The 15402-nt window shown below is 42.9% G+C and overlaps 1 protein-coding gene across 4 annotated transcripts in view; it reads right to left on the reverse strand.

The window, feature by feature from the left end:
- The window catches only part of LOC135205633 (wings apart-like protein homolog), a 115146-nt gene that overhangs the window by 22514 nt on the left and 77230 nt on the right, over positions 1-15402 (reverse strand). For all 4 annotated transcript variants that reach the window (XM_064236438.1, XM_064236437.1, XM_064236439.1 and 1 more), the window contains exon 9: positions 3718-3833. In XM_064236438.1, the coding sequence (XP_064092508.1) occupies positions 3718-3833 (116 nt within the window). The remainder of the gene's footprint in view (positions 1-3717; positions 3834-15402) is intronic.

Raw genomic sequence — 15402 nt, forward strand, 5'->3', positions numbered from 1 at the left:
GCCAGTCGTCTAGGTATCTTATTAGCCTGATCCCCTGAGCATGCGCCCATGTCGACAAGAGTGAATACTCTTGTAAAAACTTGAGGAGACGTTGTCAACCCGAAGCACAGGACTGAATTGGAAAACTATCTTATCTCTGCAAGACTGAAGCGGAGAAATTTCCTGGAAGACAGATGGACTGGGATCTGAAAGTATGCGTCCTTCAAGTCTATTGTCATCATAAAGTCCTTGATCCTGACTGCTTGTAGAATTATCTTTGGGGTCTCCATCCTGAATCTAGTTTTTCTTATACACAGATTCAATGTTGACAGATCTATTACTGTACTCCAATCCCTGTTGGCTTTGGGGACAAGGAAAATGCGGCTGTAAAGCACCTTTGATTTTATTGATACTTGTTCTACAGCCCCTTTTTCCATCATCTTAATCACTTCCTCTTGCAGAATAAAAGCCTTCTGAGGTTCCTGAGCATAAACGAGGTGTGGTAATGGCTGTTCTGTCAGGGGTGGGGTTACTTCGAACAGAATCAAATAAATGACTCTGAGAACATCCACCACCCACTGCTCTGCTTTAAATTCCTGCCACACCTTCCAGTGATTCGCCAGGCAACCCTCCACTGGTGTGGCTGAGTGATGAGAGGTGCCCATCCTATCGTCTTAAACCTCTCCCTCTTCCCCTAATAACCCTTCCTCTGTTGTTTCTATTGTGAAAGGGCCAATGAGCTAACTTCTTTGGGGAAGAGGGTCTTGTTGATCTATTAAGAGATGTAATGTCTCACTGGCTCCTTACGAGGTATTTGCTGCTACCTTACCTCAATAGGATTAGCTTGACTTCTAGGTGTTTTCCTAACTGCCTGCTGTACTAATCTGTCGTTAGTGTCCATCCTTCTTCTATCTATAGCCTCTTCCAGTATGCCTCTGACAACAGCAATGGCAACTCTAGGAATCCCCATTCCGCATTGCTAGCAGGGAATCCAAATCAACATTACAGCTTAATCTAGCCACAGCTGCATCTCTTCTCATCAACAGGATATTTGCCCAAACACTGGCACTTAAATTTATCAAGTATGCAATTGCTTTGGAATCTGATTGTAGCAATCTGATAAACACTGACTCATCCACTACTTTTCTAGTTACTTCTGAGGATGCAATTTTTGCCACTGCTGTTGACCAAAGGTCTAACCAAGAAGCAGTCTGAAAGACAGAAGCTGCTGCTTCCAAAGTAGCAGCCTCCTGACAAGTCATCGAAAGGCATTCCATCCTAACTTGATCCAAGGTTAATCCAGGTCTTAACCTTACCACATTTGGGTTAATTTGTCTAGATAGCAAAGGAACCATTGGTGTCGCATAATATTTCCTATGTTTCATCATTGGGGGGAAATAAACTTAAAGGAATTATCCCTTCCAGCAACCCGTGCATTTACATGTTGTAAAACGGACTCCGCACGACTTGAACAAGGTAATTCATACAACACCTTCGTATCCTTTTTCAATCTGAACACCATGTCAATCCCTGGAAGAAGCATAATGGCAGGTGTCTCCGTGTTTCCCGAAAGGTTATTGAATTGGCGAATCAAATCAATCACCTCCGCATACGAAGCCAAAAACTCCTGGTTTTCTCTTTCCTCCGGTTCCAATGTACTGTTTTCAGCCACAGGAGACGCTATCTCATCATGGCCATCCAACCCTACGACCGCAGCATCTTTGGTCTCTGATGGCTTGATCTTGAATAGTCAGCTGGAGAGCGATACAGCCCAACTCCTTCTCTGTTCGCAGATCTAAAGCGAGAACCCCACCTATATCTCCAAGATGAAGGCTCTCTTGAAACCGAGCTCATTTCTTCTCTATCTCTATTAATATTGTCTCCAATGACCGTCGGGGAATTCGCTCTTGATCTCTCATCGAGTCGAACAACGCCTTCCACCAACGTATCAGAAGAGGTTACCAACTCTTTATTATTCGACCTTTTAATGGGAGCTCTCTCATCCTTTCTCCATATCTTAAAAGGTCTTACAGGCGAAACTGGTATCTGTTCTTTATTCCTTGTTGAACTCTTCCTACTCATCGTTGATTTTACCAACAGCAATGTAGTCTCTCTTTGACTCTTTGTCGTCTCTGCTGGCATCTCCAGCGACCAATGATGCTTTTGCTTGTTCGGACGCCTGTAAATGACTTCATCCGTTACCATTAAGCTTACCAGCCAGTCTTCTTTACTTTGTTGCTGACTGGGATGTGACCGTCCTGGCTCGAAGATGAAGAAGAATTCACTGTTCTCCTCTTGGCCCAAGGATCAGTCATGAAGTCCCGTATCCTCCAACGCTTGACTGGTACACGCAGTGACGTCATCGAACTTTGCGATGATGTTGAGCTAGAGGAAGACGACGACGATTCACGTCTTTTCTTTTAGTCTTTCTTAACTATCTTCTCCTCTAGAGCTTGTAATTTCTTCATGACTGTGTGTACCAATAAGTCAGAAAGTGTATTTGGCTCAGGAGGCAACGAAGTAGATAGAGAAGCAGTAGGCTGTGATGTCATCGCATCTGCCATGTCAGTGTGTGACGCAGATTGTGACGTCACCAATCTTGTAGGGAGAGACTGAACGGCTGCTGCTGTCAGCCCTGCGTGTGCTGCAAAACTACCTCCAACATTCTGCATCGCCGGAAAATTGACGTTGTCGTTGCAGTGGCATTAGCTCCCATAAAGTGCAGGCCAGGGTGATGAGGAACATTCACCGTTGTCGGGCCCTGGTGACATCGCGACGCCATATAATGAGACAGCAACCCCTCCAAGGTTGGTACGCCTGGTAGGCCTAACGCTGACCACGTTCCTTCCATTCTCTGCACATCGGGAGCCGACACCTGAAACAAAGATGGCGATGCTCCCCCTCTCCCTGCCGGGAATGATGGAGTGTAATTATGCATAAAATTACCCAAAACCCCTCCTGGCGTTTTCAATAACGAATCGCTAGAAGAAACTGAAGGAGTATGGGAAATATCAAAAGCAGGCGATGAAACATGGAGCAGTCTGGTGTATTGCCGATAAAGAAGCCGACGTCGCTTCGTCATCCCAAGATGGCATCGTCTCCTTTCTTTTGTACTGGCCTTTCCCATAAAACTTCATTCACTGTTCCACCAACCAACCACGACAAACTGAACAAGGATTAGTAATAGTCCATACGTTTTCTCTGCACCTACTACACGTTGGATGTGGATCTGTAGACACCAAAGTTAAAAATCTTGAACAAGGAAACCCACTCACTCCAGGGCATTTCCTTTGTCTCTTCCGAGAACCTGAAGAAGTTTCCGTTGGTGTAGCAAAATTCCCCATCTCACAACGTACATACACCTATCAGATCACACCCAGGGAAAGAAGAAGTAAAAAGGGAAAAATTTGAATAAAAACGGGCAAACTAAAACCGGCTTTAATACAGATAGAAAGTAATCATGTCCTATCTTGAAAGTGGTACGAAAGTAACTGTTGGGTCATGGGACGCCAAGGGCATTCTGGGTACTACATACCCCGTGACCTGATATAGATGACAAAAGTCATTGGATCTCACAAGTTTATTTTTAATTCTACCGGTTTCCAGCTTGGCGCTAGTATTATCCTAAAGTTAAGACCGAAGGTTTGTTACGTATATGAATAACTTGATTTTTTGGAAAGGATTTTTAAAATATCATTGTAGGAGATGGTTGAGAGACCATGAGAACAAAATACTTACTAGGATAATTAGTTCAAATCTGATATCATGTGACAGGTATCTTGGCATGATGAGCAAGCAATATAAGGTGATGTCGTAGATCTCCTTTTCATGGCCCAAAAGCTGGCTACCAAGAGCTGCCAAAGAAATAAATCAAGAAGGTTAGACTTATTTTAAACACTTGTCTGAACAATGAATAAAAAACAGAAAAAAACCTTACTTTTTAATTCCAAATATCTAATCAGTTACTAATTGTATATGTGTATACATACTGTATAGTATGAAGTATGCATGTTTAAAATGATAGATTTATAAGAGTTAAAAAAGTGAAAATATAAGAAACAAATTCATTAATTTTAATAAAACATATCAAGAACATTAATCCTTAATGGACAGATACCCTCACATGAGTAGCAATGACAGGTTTTGGGTGGTGGATGGATTCACTCACGGGAGTATCCATATTATGCGCCATCAACTTGGAGGAATAGGGCGGGAGAGAGGTTCCAATACTTCTACTGCCCACATATTCACTAATGGCAACTTTTAGACTGGCTCAGAACAATGATTAGGTGATTCACGAGTTGGATGTGATCTTCACTTCAAGGGAGCATGATGTCTTTTTATACATTTGCTCATAAATATACCCAGAGGTTGCTGTTGGTTTTAGTTCTTATCTTTTATGATAGTATGTCAGTTATACTTGTAATTTCACAAGAAAAAGGCAAAGAAATATTAGAAAAGACATGTATAATCCAAAAAAGTTACTGCATCTTCGATTTAAGTAAATTTACGTAAATATTTACACCAAATTTCCTCAGAATTTGTTACTGATTTTAGTTCTTATTTGTTTTGATACTGTGTGAGCTGTAATTATAATTTTACAACATAAAATATACCATATATACTCGCATATCATACAACCCCCAAATTTTCTGCCTCAAAAAATGATTTTGTCACGTATCTCACGTATCATGCGAGTTAAATTTTAAGAGACCAAAATTTAACAATAGGCTAACCTCTTTTCCTAGTCTTCATCTAATCCATTTTTTAGTTAGGCTAACCCCTTTTCCTCCATCTCTTAATGTATCCCATCTTCTAGTTAAGTTTAAAAAAGTAAAAGAGAATGCAAAAAGTATCGGTAGTAACGATATACTTGTTTGGACAGGTAGTAGTCGACTTACTACCGCAATTAGTTACGAACAACCAGTCATAAATCGATTTGAACGTAAGTCGGCCCATGTTAATTTACCGTAAGAATATTTATACTAGCATAACCTACACTATGGTAATCTACCATCTTTACATATAGGCAGCCTAGCCTACACTACACAGCATACTTTATACATATATGGCATAGTAATTATTAATTTCAGCTAATTCTCTAGGTTCAATGCACAATAGCTTATGATGATTCAGTACAAAGAAAAACTGAATAACATTTAACAAGTTAGCCTCGCCTATACGATGATGATGATATCGTGGTACATGTATTGTATATATACGAATATAGTAGCCTAGCCGTCAGTATACTGTATACTACATATACGACATAATTTAGTAATTTATATAAAAGCCAATTTTGGAGTTTCAATGCATTCTGACTATGACATATTAGCAAAAAAAAAAATTGACATGAAACAGGAACCATATTCTGAGTGACTTCGGCATACCTAATTTAGCGATGTCAGGCTGCTGACGGCTAAGTATTTTACGAGATAAATGCACAATGAATATGCATCTTTTCTTTTGTTTTAAAAAGTTATACATTACAGTTCCAATAATACTCTATGTATTCTTATATATTATTGTATCATAAAATACTAACAAAGCGGTCAGTGTTTTGTTTGGAAATCCGCTAATGGTGAATACAAGTTTATTTCTCTGTATTTAACTAATTTTGGAGCGAATTGCCTGTCTTCTAGTTAGCGTAAAATATCTAGATACTCTACTTACATGAGACAAAGTAATTTGTCATTATACAACGCGCTTTCAAGTCTAAATATGAATTAAGTCTCGTGAACGAAAGTATTTTTTTCGTTAACAGATTGCGTTGTGGGCATGTTTGTGTAAAAATATTACGTGATTCCGTTTGCTATTTCCACTTAATTTCATTGTAGTACGAACTTTACCGTTACGTTACTTATCTTCATCGGCGTGAAAACAGTAAAATGTGTTCTTTCAAGACCTGAAGTTTTGATTAAAATAATTTCCTCAAATTTTATCTATGGTTGTGTTTGATGGCATAAGTTTACTGGAGTTATATCCTTGTTGCCGATGCGCGATAATAGTATTATAGCCTTACTCGTTATGGATAAAAGATCGGCAAGGGCATATCCTGCTAAACTTTATCTGTAAGTTCTAGCTGAAAATTAGGAAAGAATGTTGATACACTAACGACTATTATCGTGCATTGGCAACATGGATGAAACTTTCGCAAATTTTAACACATTTTACCGTTTTCACTCCAATAAAAGATAAATACGTAAAGCTCGTAGTATTCTGATGAGATAAAGTGAAAATATTGAACGGAATGTTGATTTTTGTTTATTCAATAAACATGCCCTCAGCGCCATCTACTAACAAAAAAATTAACTAAATTTCGTTCACAAACAATACGTTTTCAAGTGGTATTTGTATAACGTAAAATAACCTTGTCTTACATAAATAGAGTATCTTGACATTCATTTGCGCTAACTAGAGGCAAGAAAGTCGCTCTGATTTGAGTTCAACACAGCAAAACAAACTTGCTTCGCAATCGCCCTCAGCCGATTTCCAAAACAAAACATTGATTGCTATGTTTGTATGTTATTATACAAACAAATAGTAATATAAAAATACATATATTATTGGATGCAGTGAAGTAAAACAAAACTTTTTAAAATATCCATGGAAAAGATGCATATCTATTATGTTTGTATTTTGTCATATGATACTCATATATGATTATTACAAACTCGAATTTTGTATCTCACGTAAGATGCGACCCCATTAAAATTTGCTCCAAAATTAGGGCTTCAAAAGTCGCATGATACGAGAGTATATACAGTAATTATTTATTTTAAAAAACTACATTACGTATACATAGCTTGGTTGGTAAAATTTAAGATTGTCTTGTAAAAGGGGTGCCACAAGAGGTTATAAAGTCTTTTTCAACTATCATAGAAGGAATGAAAATTTTTTTAGAAGTTTTTTTCTTACACCATGTGTACATGCATAGCTTTCCCTTTCCATGGATGTTTTTTCTTAAATTGGTCGACCTCAAAATTTCCCCAGCCTATGTGCTGCATATTTTCTTTTAACCTGCCTCTTAAGGGTCAACATAAGTAACGAAACACAAAATTTCACAGTCATAAATAATAGATATAGACCTGGATTTTAGACCAGGCAATAGTATAAGGTTAATTTATGTAAGCAAATAAATATAACTACTACATATATCATATATAGCTTCCAAGTTGTTATTGTTGTTTTTTAAGGTTAGTTAAGAAATAAAAAAGAGCAAATAGTAGAAGTAAAGAACAGTAAGTCAATGATGAACAACATAATCGTACAAAAGGTACAATATCGTATTGTAGTAAACTTCATTAAGTTTACTTTTATTTCCCACAGGGTATAAAAAAGGCAATCCTCTACTTCAAAGAATTATCATCTTTATATACATTATATTGTTATACAGGCTTTACACTCATCAAGGGACTATGTATTTCATTCTACTTCACTGTACAACTACTATCCGACTTACAACCTGCTCGACATACGACCACTCGTACTTACTACCTTACTTCAGACAGTTGACCATCGAGTTACTTGGCACTGCCCCATCTCATGAGAACTCTCATCACTCAGGCAGCATCAGTTTGAGTTACCCTGCCCTATCTACAGCATCATTTGGTATTAACTGTACTGTAGACTGAATTTCAAACCAATTTACGCAAGAATCGACTTCTGACATGCATGCAAGAACCTAACCCCATTGTAACTCAATGCCTGATTGTACGTAATATATACTATTACATAAATGATTAAAATGTATTAGTAGAAGTACATTATGGTAAAAAGATTGAAATAATGATTGTACATTACATTACAGTACTAAGTAGGCACTTATATAGCAAAGGTTTGATAGTATACCCTACCCAGTATGTTGGCCACTTTCTAAGGTTCGACTTACATCCATTCTGACTTACAACCAGTGGGTCGGAACCAAACTTGGTTGTAAGTAGGATAGTACTTGTAGTTCCATCTTTTCATGGTCTCTAACATTTTCCCCCCTGATAAATTTTTCCTTTCCTGTTCATCCACATATTCACTCATCTGGAGACCCAAGGCCACCAAATATGTATCGATTAGCTACTTGGCTCCAAAGAGTGACAGAATGACCCATAATCTGTTAGAAATGGGAAATACCAGGACTTCAATGTAAAAATGTTCCCCAAGGGAGGTTGCTTTGGTACACCAAAGACGACAGCTCTCCCCTTTTCCAATTTAGGCCACTTTCACCATTCAATTCATGCCACTTTCACCCGGCTCCTTTCCAAATATTCCTTCCACGCTCTTACTCTTCTTTGCAATTCTTTAGTCTCTACGATAATCACTGGATCATCTAAATATACCAATTTAATAAGATTTTTAATTCCTAATCCCTTCACTCAATACATTCATAATCAGTACAAACCGAATTGGGCCAAGTACCAATCATTGAGGTCAACCAACTCTTAACATCAAGCTTCTGTTTTACCATTGGATATTATCACTGCTATCCTTGTCCTTTTTTACATCACCACCACCAGCATAATTAGCTCTTCTAGCACTTTCCTCTTGAAACACCAAAATTACAAATTTATAATAAAATAAAGTTTTATACATACTTACCAATTAATTATACAAAAGTAATTACATAGCTAGTTTTCCTCTTGCCAAACAGCTAAAATAAAAAAATTCATGGGTAATTCTTCAAAATTAAGTGTAGGTGAATGGTCCCTCCCAGTAAGGGAATACCAGGAACCAGGAACTACTTAGCAGAAAATCTCATTTTGTTTATGCCATATGTCCGTCAGAGAGGAGGAGGGAGGGGCTTCAATTAAGTAATTACTTGGTAATTATATACAATATAAATTTATTTAAAAAAAAATTTAATTTTTATGCAAGTAACTTACCAAGTATAATTACAGACTCCCCCCACATTTACAGGGGGTGGGATACATGGACATATTCTACTACAAAACATTAAGTCATGCAATGAATTTGAAATAGAAAAAGTTGCTAGTATTTAATACAGTTTGCAGTTCCTTATCAGTTAAGAGAGCCTGCAGTTGAAAATTGCCTCTGGTTGGTGCTCAACTTAACCTGTAGTAGAAATGGGTAAAGCATCTCTACCTAATCACAAGGCACTTCAAAAAAACTTTAACACTGTTTAAACTTTTCTGAAGATTTGAGAAGCAAGAATTTATTACACTTCCAGTAGGTTGATTGTAGGATTGTAGGGTTGAGAAGAACTGAACTGAAGCCTTCAATGAATGGCTTTCAGCTATTTGACATATATGAGAAGGTTCATTCCCCTGGGGACATATCCTGGAATTTCCTGGTTCCCGAAGTGGGCTCCCTCTATTAGAACATGGAGAGAGAAGCAGTCTAAGACTAGTCTCATAATGAGGGAATTCTTTGGAAAGTCTAAATTTGGAGAGATCCCACCATAGGTCTGACTGGAAACTGGGTCTTTGGGAAAAAACAGCGTCCTTGTCCTTATTGGTCTTGTGGGACAGGCTGAAGTTCATGGTCAGAAAAGAAGACGAGTAAGCAGAGCAAGGACTTGAGAAAGGTCTTATGCCGTGGATGTCGAAGCCTAAATTTCCATGCTGAAAGATCCTGGTTTTTAAGACAGGTCTGATATATCTTTCTCATGGTTGGTATGTGAACATGAAATGAAGAATCTTGCAATAGGTTGAATATAGGGACCTATGAGGTCATTCAGCACTGAAATGGAAATTGACAGTAAAAGGTTTGAAAGGTGTAACAGGAGAAAAACCTCGCAGTTGCACTATGAAATAATTGTTAAGAGAGGGTGGAATGCAAGATGGAAGATAATATGAATAGAGTTACCGTAAAAGGAACAAAAGGTGTTGCAGATAGGGGCCGAAGGCACGCTGCAAAGAACCTTAAGTAATGCCTACAGTGCACTGCATGTGGACCACTACCGGCACTAACCCCCTACGGGCCAAACATCCTGGAGAATGGATGACAGGACTGTTCAGTTGGTCTCTGCAAGCAAAAAACTTATAGAGCCTTGCCTTGTGCCGTCACAAACAAGTAGTGGACTAGTTGCTGACCCTGCCAATACTTGGCAGTCACAGACACATGGCCATCAGGACAGGATCTGACATGCTTATAGGAACTTGGAAAATCCATAAGATACACAAAAGCCAGCCCATTGGATAACAATGGTCTTGAAGAAAACCATGAGTGATGACTTCTGCTGCAGTCAAACACACTGCTCTAGGCGTTCAGCAATGGGAGCCTAGTACAGCTAGATAGTCCTGAGAGCTCTGGAACAGGGGTTGGGCACTTGGGATTCAGTGCTAGACACCAGAAAGCTGGTACCAGGAGCTCTGCAGTTGATGCAAGCGATTGGGAACATGTATCGTTAGTGAGAGGGGTTCATGGTCTAAGAGAACTGGTGGGCTGGATAATCACCTCCTTCACTGCACAACACTTCACATTCACGGGGTAAATTTCTTTTAACCCATACACACGACTGCCAAGGGCATGGGAAGGAAGCAAGGGAGCAAGTAGAGAAAAATAACAAGGGCCATTAGTAGGAGAGAAAATTGATGAAAAGAGAGCGTTAGCGCCAGATGAACAGAAGTCGGCACTGGGAGCTCTCAGCTGTTGCCAGTCCCGTTAGTGGGCGGGACTAGCCACCTGCACTAAATTTTGAAGCGTTACCTTGAATTTCTTTACTATGAACTGCTGTGCATGAGGAAACTATATGTAATTACTTGTTAAGTTACTTATATAAAAAACAATGAAACCATGTATCCCTTAGTATTTTGTCAAAAGAAAAGTAGTTATTGATGGACAACATAAATGTACATTTTCCCTATCTGAATTGGCAAATTTGTATGAGACTTATACTACTGAGCAATTCCATGCTATGAAACTGCCAGCCCTGAAGTCTCCAATTTTTTTTCCATGCATGGTGACCTAACAAAACTAAGACTTACATTTGTAGGATTCCCAAGAAAACTTCTTAATTGGCATGGGTGCAATCTGTGGTAAGGGTTGAGGACTCATTCAACCCACATTCCTCTACCATTTGGTTGACCATATATCAATGCACAGAACATTGGTATCAATTCTTTTCAAGAATTCAGTTAACTATTCTAAAATTATTTGTATTTCAAAATCTCGTCTAATTTTCTTTGATGATATCAAGATATACAACCTGAATATGTACCATAATTTTCCCATAGCCAGGCAACTTCCACATAAATATGAAGTTTTTATGTTAAAATGACAATTTGTCGAAAATTGCATTTTTCCTAACTATACAAACCTGAGGTCCTTTAACAATAGGAAGTAGCTAGCGGCAGCTGGAACGGTCGTAAGCTTCGAACAAGGGGAGAACGGTAGTTAACTGCTTGTCCGATCGTCGCGCGCCGCGCGACTGGGAGGTAAACAAATCACTTTTGCTTTTGGCCCATGCAAAATACGCAGAGTGAGGGGTGGCATGAGGAGGGACTATATGTAAAGGACCTCAGGTTTGTATAGTTAGGAAAAATGCAATTTTCGACAAATTGTCATTTGTTCCGATACGTAATACAAACCCTCGGTCCTTTAACAATAGGAAGACTCACTTCTTGGTGGGAGGAATCTGAGTCTTTTGATGAACAGACTGGTGTTCGTCCATCCCTGGAATGCCTCCCTGGTCGTAAGAGCGAGGGAGGGATCCAAGCCTCTGTCCGATTGATCGGGGTGTGCACCGCAGGATCAATGGTCAGACCTCTGGGCCGAGTACTAAGAGAGAGGCAAGCGTATCTCTTTGTACCAGCATTATAAGAACTTTTTCCTTACATGAGCAAATGTAAAGTAATGGGTTTGTCTCATGTCGGCATCCACTTTCTCCCCCTTGTTGGAGAAAGTGGTGGATATACACTCCTATCTCTAGTTAAAGAGGTAGGATGGAGCTCTTTTGAATAGCTTACCTGCATCTGACTCCCTTCCAGCAAGGTAACGACCGTATCCCTCTGCCCACAGGTAGAGGTAGAAAAAGATGGTGAAGAGAAGCCAGTCACTCTCTCATTCACGCATTCATTCTCCCAGTCATACCAGGAATCGATGCTGTTCTGCCTGCTCGGGTGCTGGGTAAGCTTACACAACGTGTTGAGCAGCCACCACAGGTCCCAAGGAAAAGGTATCCAAGGACTTGTGGGCAATATCCCGAAGGTAGAAGGACGTGAAGGTGGTCTGGTTGGCCCAGACACCTGCCTTCAGGACCTGCGCCACGGAGAAGTTCTTACGGAACGCTAAGGAGGGTCCGATACCTCTGACTTCGTGGGCTCTCGGTCGGAGCGTACGGATGTCGTCGCTACCATCAGCTTCGTACGCTCTCCTGATCACCTCACGCAGCCAGAAAGAAAGCGTGTTCCTTGGAGACTTCTTTCTTGGTAACCCCAGTGCTAACGAAGAGGCGTCGACACTCAGGCCTGAGATGTCGAGTTCTCTTCAGATAGCGCCGTAGTGCCCTCACAGGACAAAGCAGCATCTCATCCGCATCGTTATCGGTGAAGTCCAGGAGGGAGGGGATCGTGAAAGACTCGAACCTGTCGTCATGGATCGACGGATTCTGAGTCTTAGCTACGAAGTTCGGGACGAAATCGAGCGTCACAGATCCCCAGCCTCTGGTATGTTTAACATCATAAGAAAGGCCATGTAGTTCCCCTACTCTCTTCGCCGATGCCAGGGCCAGCAAGAAGAGGGTCTTGAGAGTCAGATCCCTGTCTGACGACTCTCGGAGTGGCTCGAAGGGTCTTCGAGTCAAACTCCTAAGTACAAGAGTCACATCCCACGCAGGGGGCCTGAGTTCCCTGGGTGGGCAAGACCTTTCGAAGCTCCTCATTAGCAAGGATATCTCGAACGAATTCGAGATGTCCAGTCCCCTCAGTTTTAGGACGAGAGCCAGGGCGGCTCTATATCCCTTAACTGTGGGTACTGAGAGGAGCTTCTCTCTACGAAGAAACACGAGGAAATCCGCTACCTGCTGAAGAGTGGCTCTGAGGAGACAGACCCTGTCCTACGACACCAACCACAGAGACGGCCCACTTCCCCTGGTACACCAGCTGCAGAGGACTGTCTGACGTGTCCAGCCATCTCTGTTGCTGCGCTACGAGAAAAGCCTCTCGTTCGCAAGAGATGGTGGATAACAGCCAGCCGTGAAGTTGAAGGGACTGGACTGCCTGGTGGTACCGTTCTACGTGTGGCTGGGCTAGAAGGTTGTGTCAAGTGGGTAGCTCTCTCGGTGCATCCGCAAGAAGAGCCAGCAGGTCCGGATACCAAACGGCTTGTGGCCGTTTGGGAGCCACCAGGATCATTCTGAGATTGGGAGTGACCAGCGCTCGACTGATCACTTTCCGAATCAGACAGAAGGGAGGAAAGGCGTACGCGAAGAGGTTGTCCCAGGGGTGTTGGAGAGGCGTCCTCTGCAGCTGCCCATGGGTCCGGCACAGCTGAAAAGAAAACCTGAAGTTTTCTGTTGTGCCGGGTGGCGAACAGGTCTACGACCGGTCGTCCCCACAGGTTTGAAGAGCCTTTTCCGCCACGTCTTGGTGTAGAGACCATTCGGTCCCTATCACCTGAACATCCGACGGCTGAAGCTTGTCTGCTACTACATTCCTCTTGCCTGAATGTAGCGTGCTGACAGCTCTATCGAGTGAGCCGTGGCCCACTCGTGCACCTGCACCGTCAACTGATGGAGCGGAAGAGACACTAGCCCCCCCTGCTTGTTGACATATGCCACTACTGTGGTGTTGTCGCACATCAACACCACTGAGTGTCCCACCAAGCGGTCCTGAAACTCTTGGAGAGCGTTGAACGCCGCCTTGAGTTCCAGGACATTGATGTGAAGGTGCTTCTCGTGATGGTCCCACACCTGCAGCCAGCAACTCCTCCAGGTGTGCGCCCCATCCCTCGGTCGATGCGTCTGAGAACAGAAGCATCTCCGGGGGGGGAGTGCGTATGGGCACTCCTCTTAAGAGGTTCTTGTCGTCGAGCCACCAGGCTAGGTCCTGCCTCACCTTGTCCGTGATAGCCACGGGAAAGTAAGGAGGATCCTTGGCCTGAGACCAACTCTCCCTTAGTCTCCACTGGAGAGACCGCAGGTGAAGACGCCTGAGGGACTAACTTCTCGAGTGACGACAGATGGCCGATCACGACTTGCCATTGCTGTGCTGCCTGTTCCTGCCGAGACAGGAACCGGCCGGCTGCCTCCCTGAATTTGCTGATACGCAAGTCTGCGGGAAAGACTTGCCCTGCTACCGTGTCTATCAGCATACCCAGGTACTTCATCTTCTGCTTGGGTTCGAGGTCGGACTTCTCGTAGTTTATCACGATCCCCAGATCGCGACAAAACTTGAGGAGCCGATCTCTGTCCTGTAGCAACTGCGAGCGGGAGCTCGCCAGGACTAGCCAATCGTCGAGATACCTCAGAAGACGTATCCCAGTTCGAATGGGCCCAAGCCGACACCAGAGTGAACACTCGTGTGAACACCTGTGGGGCGGTTGAGAGAAACCGAAAACAAAGTGCCCTGAATTGGTACACCGTCCCGTCGAAGATGAAGCGGAGGTACTTTCTGGAGGACTGATGGATGGGTATTTGAAAATACGCGTCCTTCAGATCCACTGAAAGCATGAAATCGTTCCCTGATCGAGTCGAGCACTGAGCGTGCCGACTCCATCGTGAACCGCGTCGTGCGAACGAAGCGGTTCAGGGGAGAGAGGTCTATCACCGGACGCCAGCCCCCCGATGCCTTCTCCACTAGGAAGAGGCGGCTGTAAAAGCCCGGTGACTGGTCCTCCACGATTTCTACAGCTCGTTTCGCCAGCATGGTCTTGATCTCCTGTCGAAGAGCGTTGTCCTTTGTTGATCCCTTGACATAGGTCTGTAGATGGACCGGTTTGGAGATGAGGGGGGGCCGAGACTCGAAGGGTAGTAGATATCCCTCCCGAAGGACGTCTACTATCCAGTTCTCGGCGCCGTAGCGCTGCCAAGTCGCCCAATGGCTCGCCAGGCACCCCCCCACTTCCGGCAGCAGGTGAGGGGGAACGCCGTCCCTAGCGTTTCCCTCCTCGTTTCGACTTCTTTCCAGCACCTCCTCGGGGAAAGGAGGGCTGGGAGGAGGGCTGGTTGCGGCCTCCTCTAGCAGAAGTTGAAACAGCTGGAGTCTTCACACGGGGTTTGGACGGTTGCAAAACCGGCTTCGCCGCCGTGGAAGCGCTAGCCAAGCTCTTTGGTTTGGCCGCAGTTACTCGAGGTTGCCCAGAAACCTTCGAGACTGCCTGGTGGACTAAGCGGTCACTCTCGTCAGTGCGCCGCCGTTCCACCGCAGCGTCCACCATCTCTCCAGGAAAGAGAGCTGGGGAACTCCTAAGAGGTCCATTTCGTAGCCCGAGTGCCGCTTCACGCCCGGCCCCCTTGGTCACTCGGGTAAG

Source organism: Macrobrachium nipponense, chromosome 24 (genome assembly GCF_015104395.2).
Source record: "Macrobrachium nipponense isolate FS-2020 chromosome 24, ASM1510439v2, whole genome shotgun sequence".
Classification (NCBI taxonomy): Eukaryota; Metazoa; Arthropoda; class Malacostraca; order Decapoda; family Palaemonidae; genus Macrobrachium; species Macrobrachium nipponense.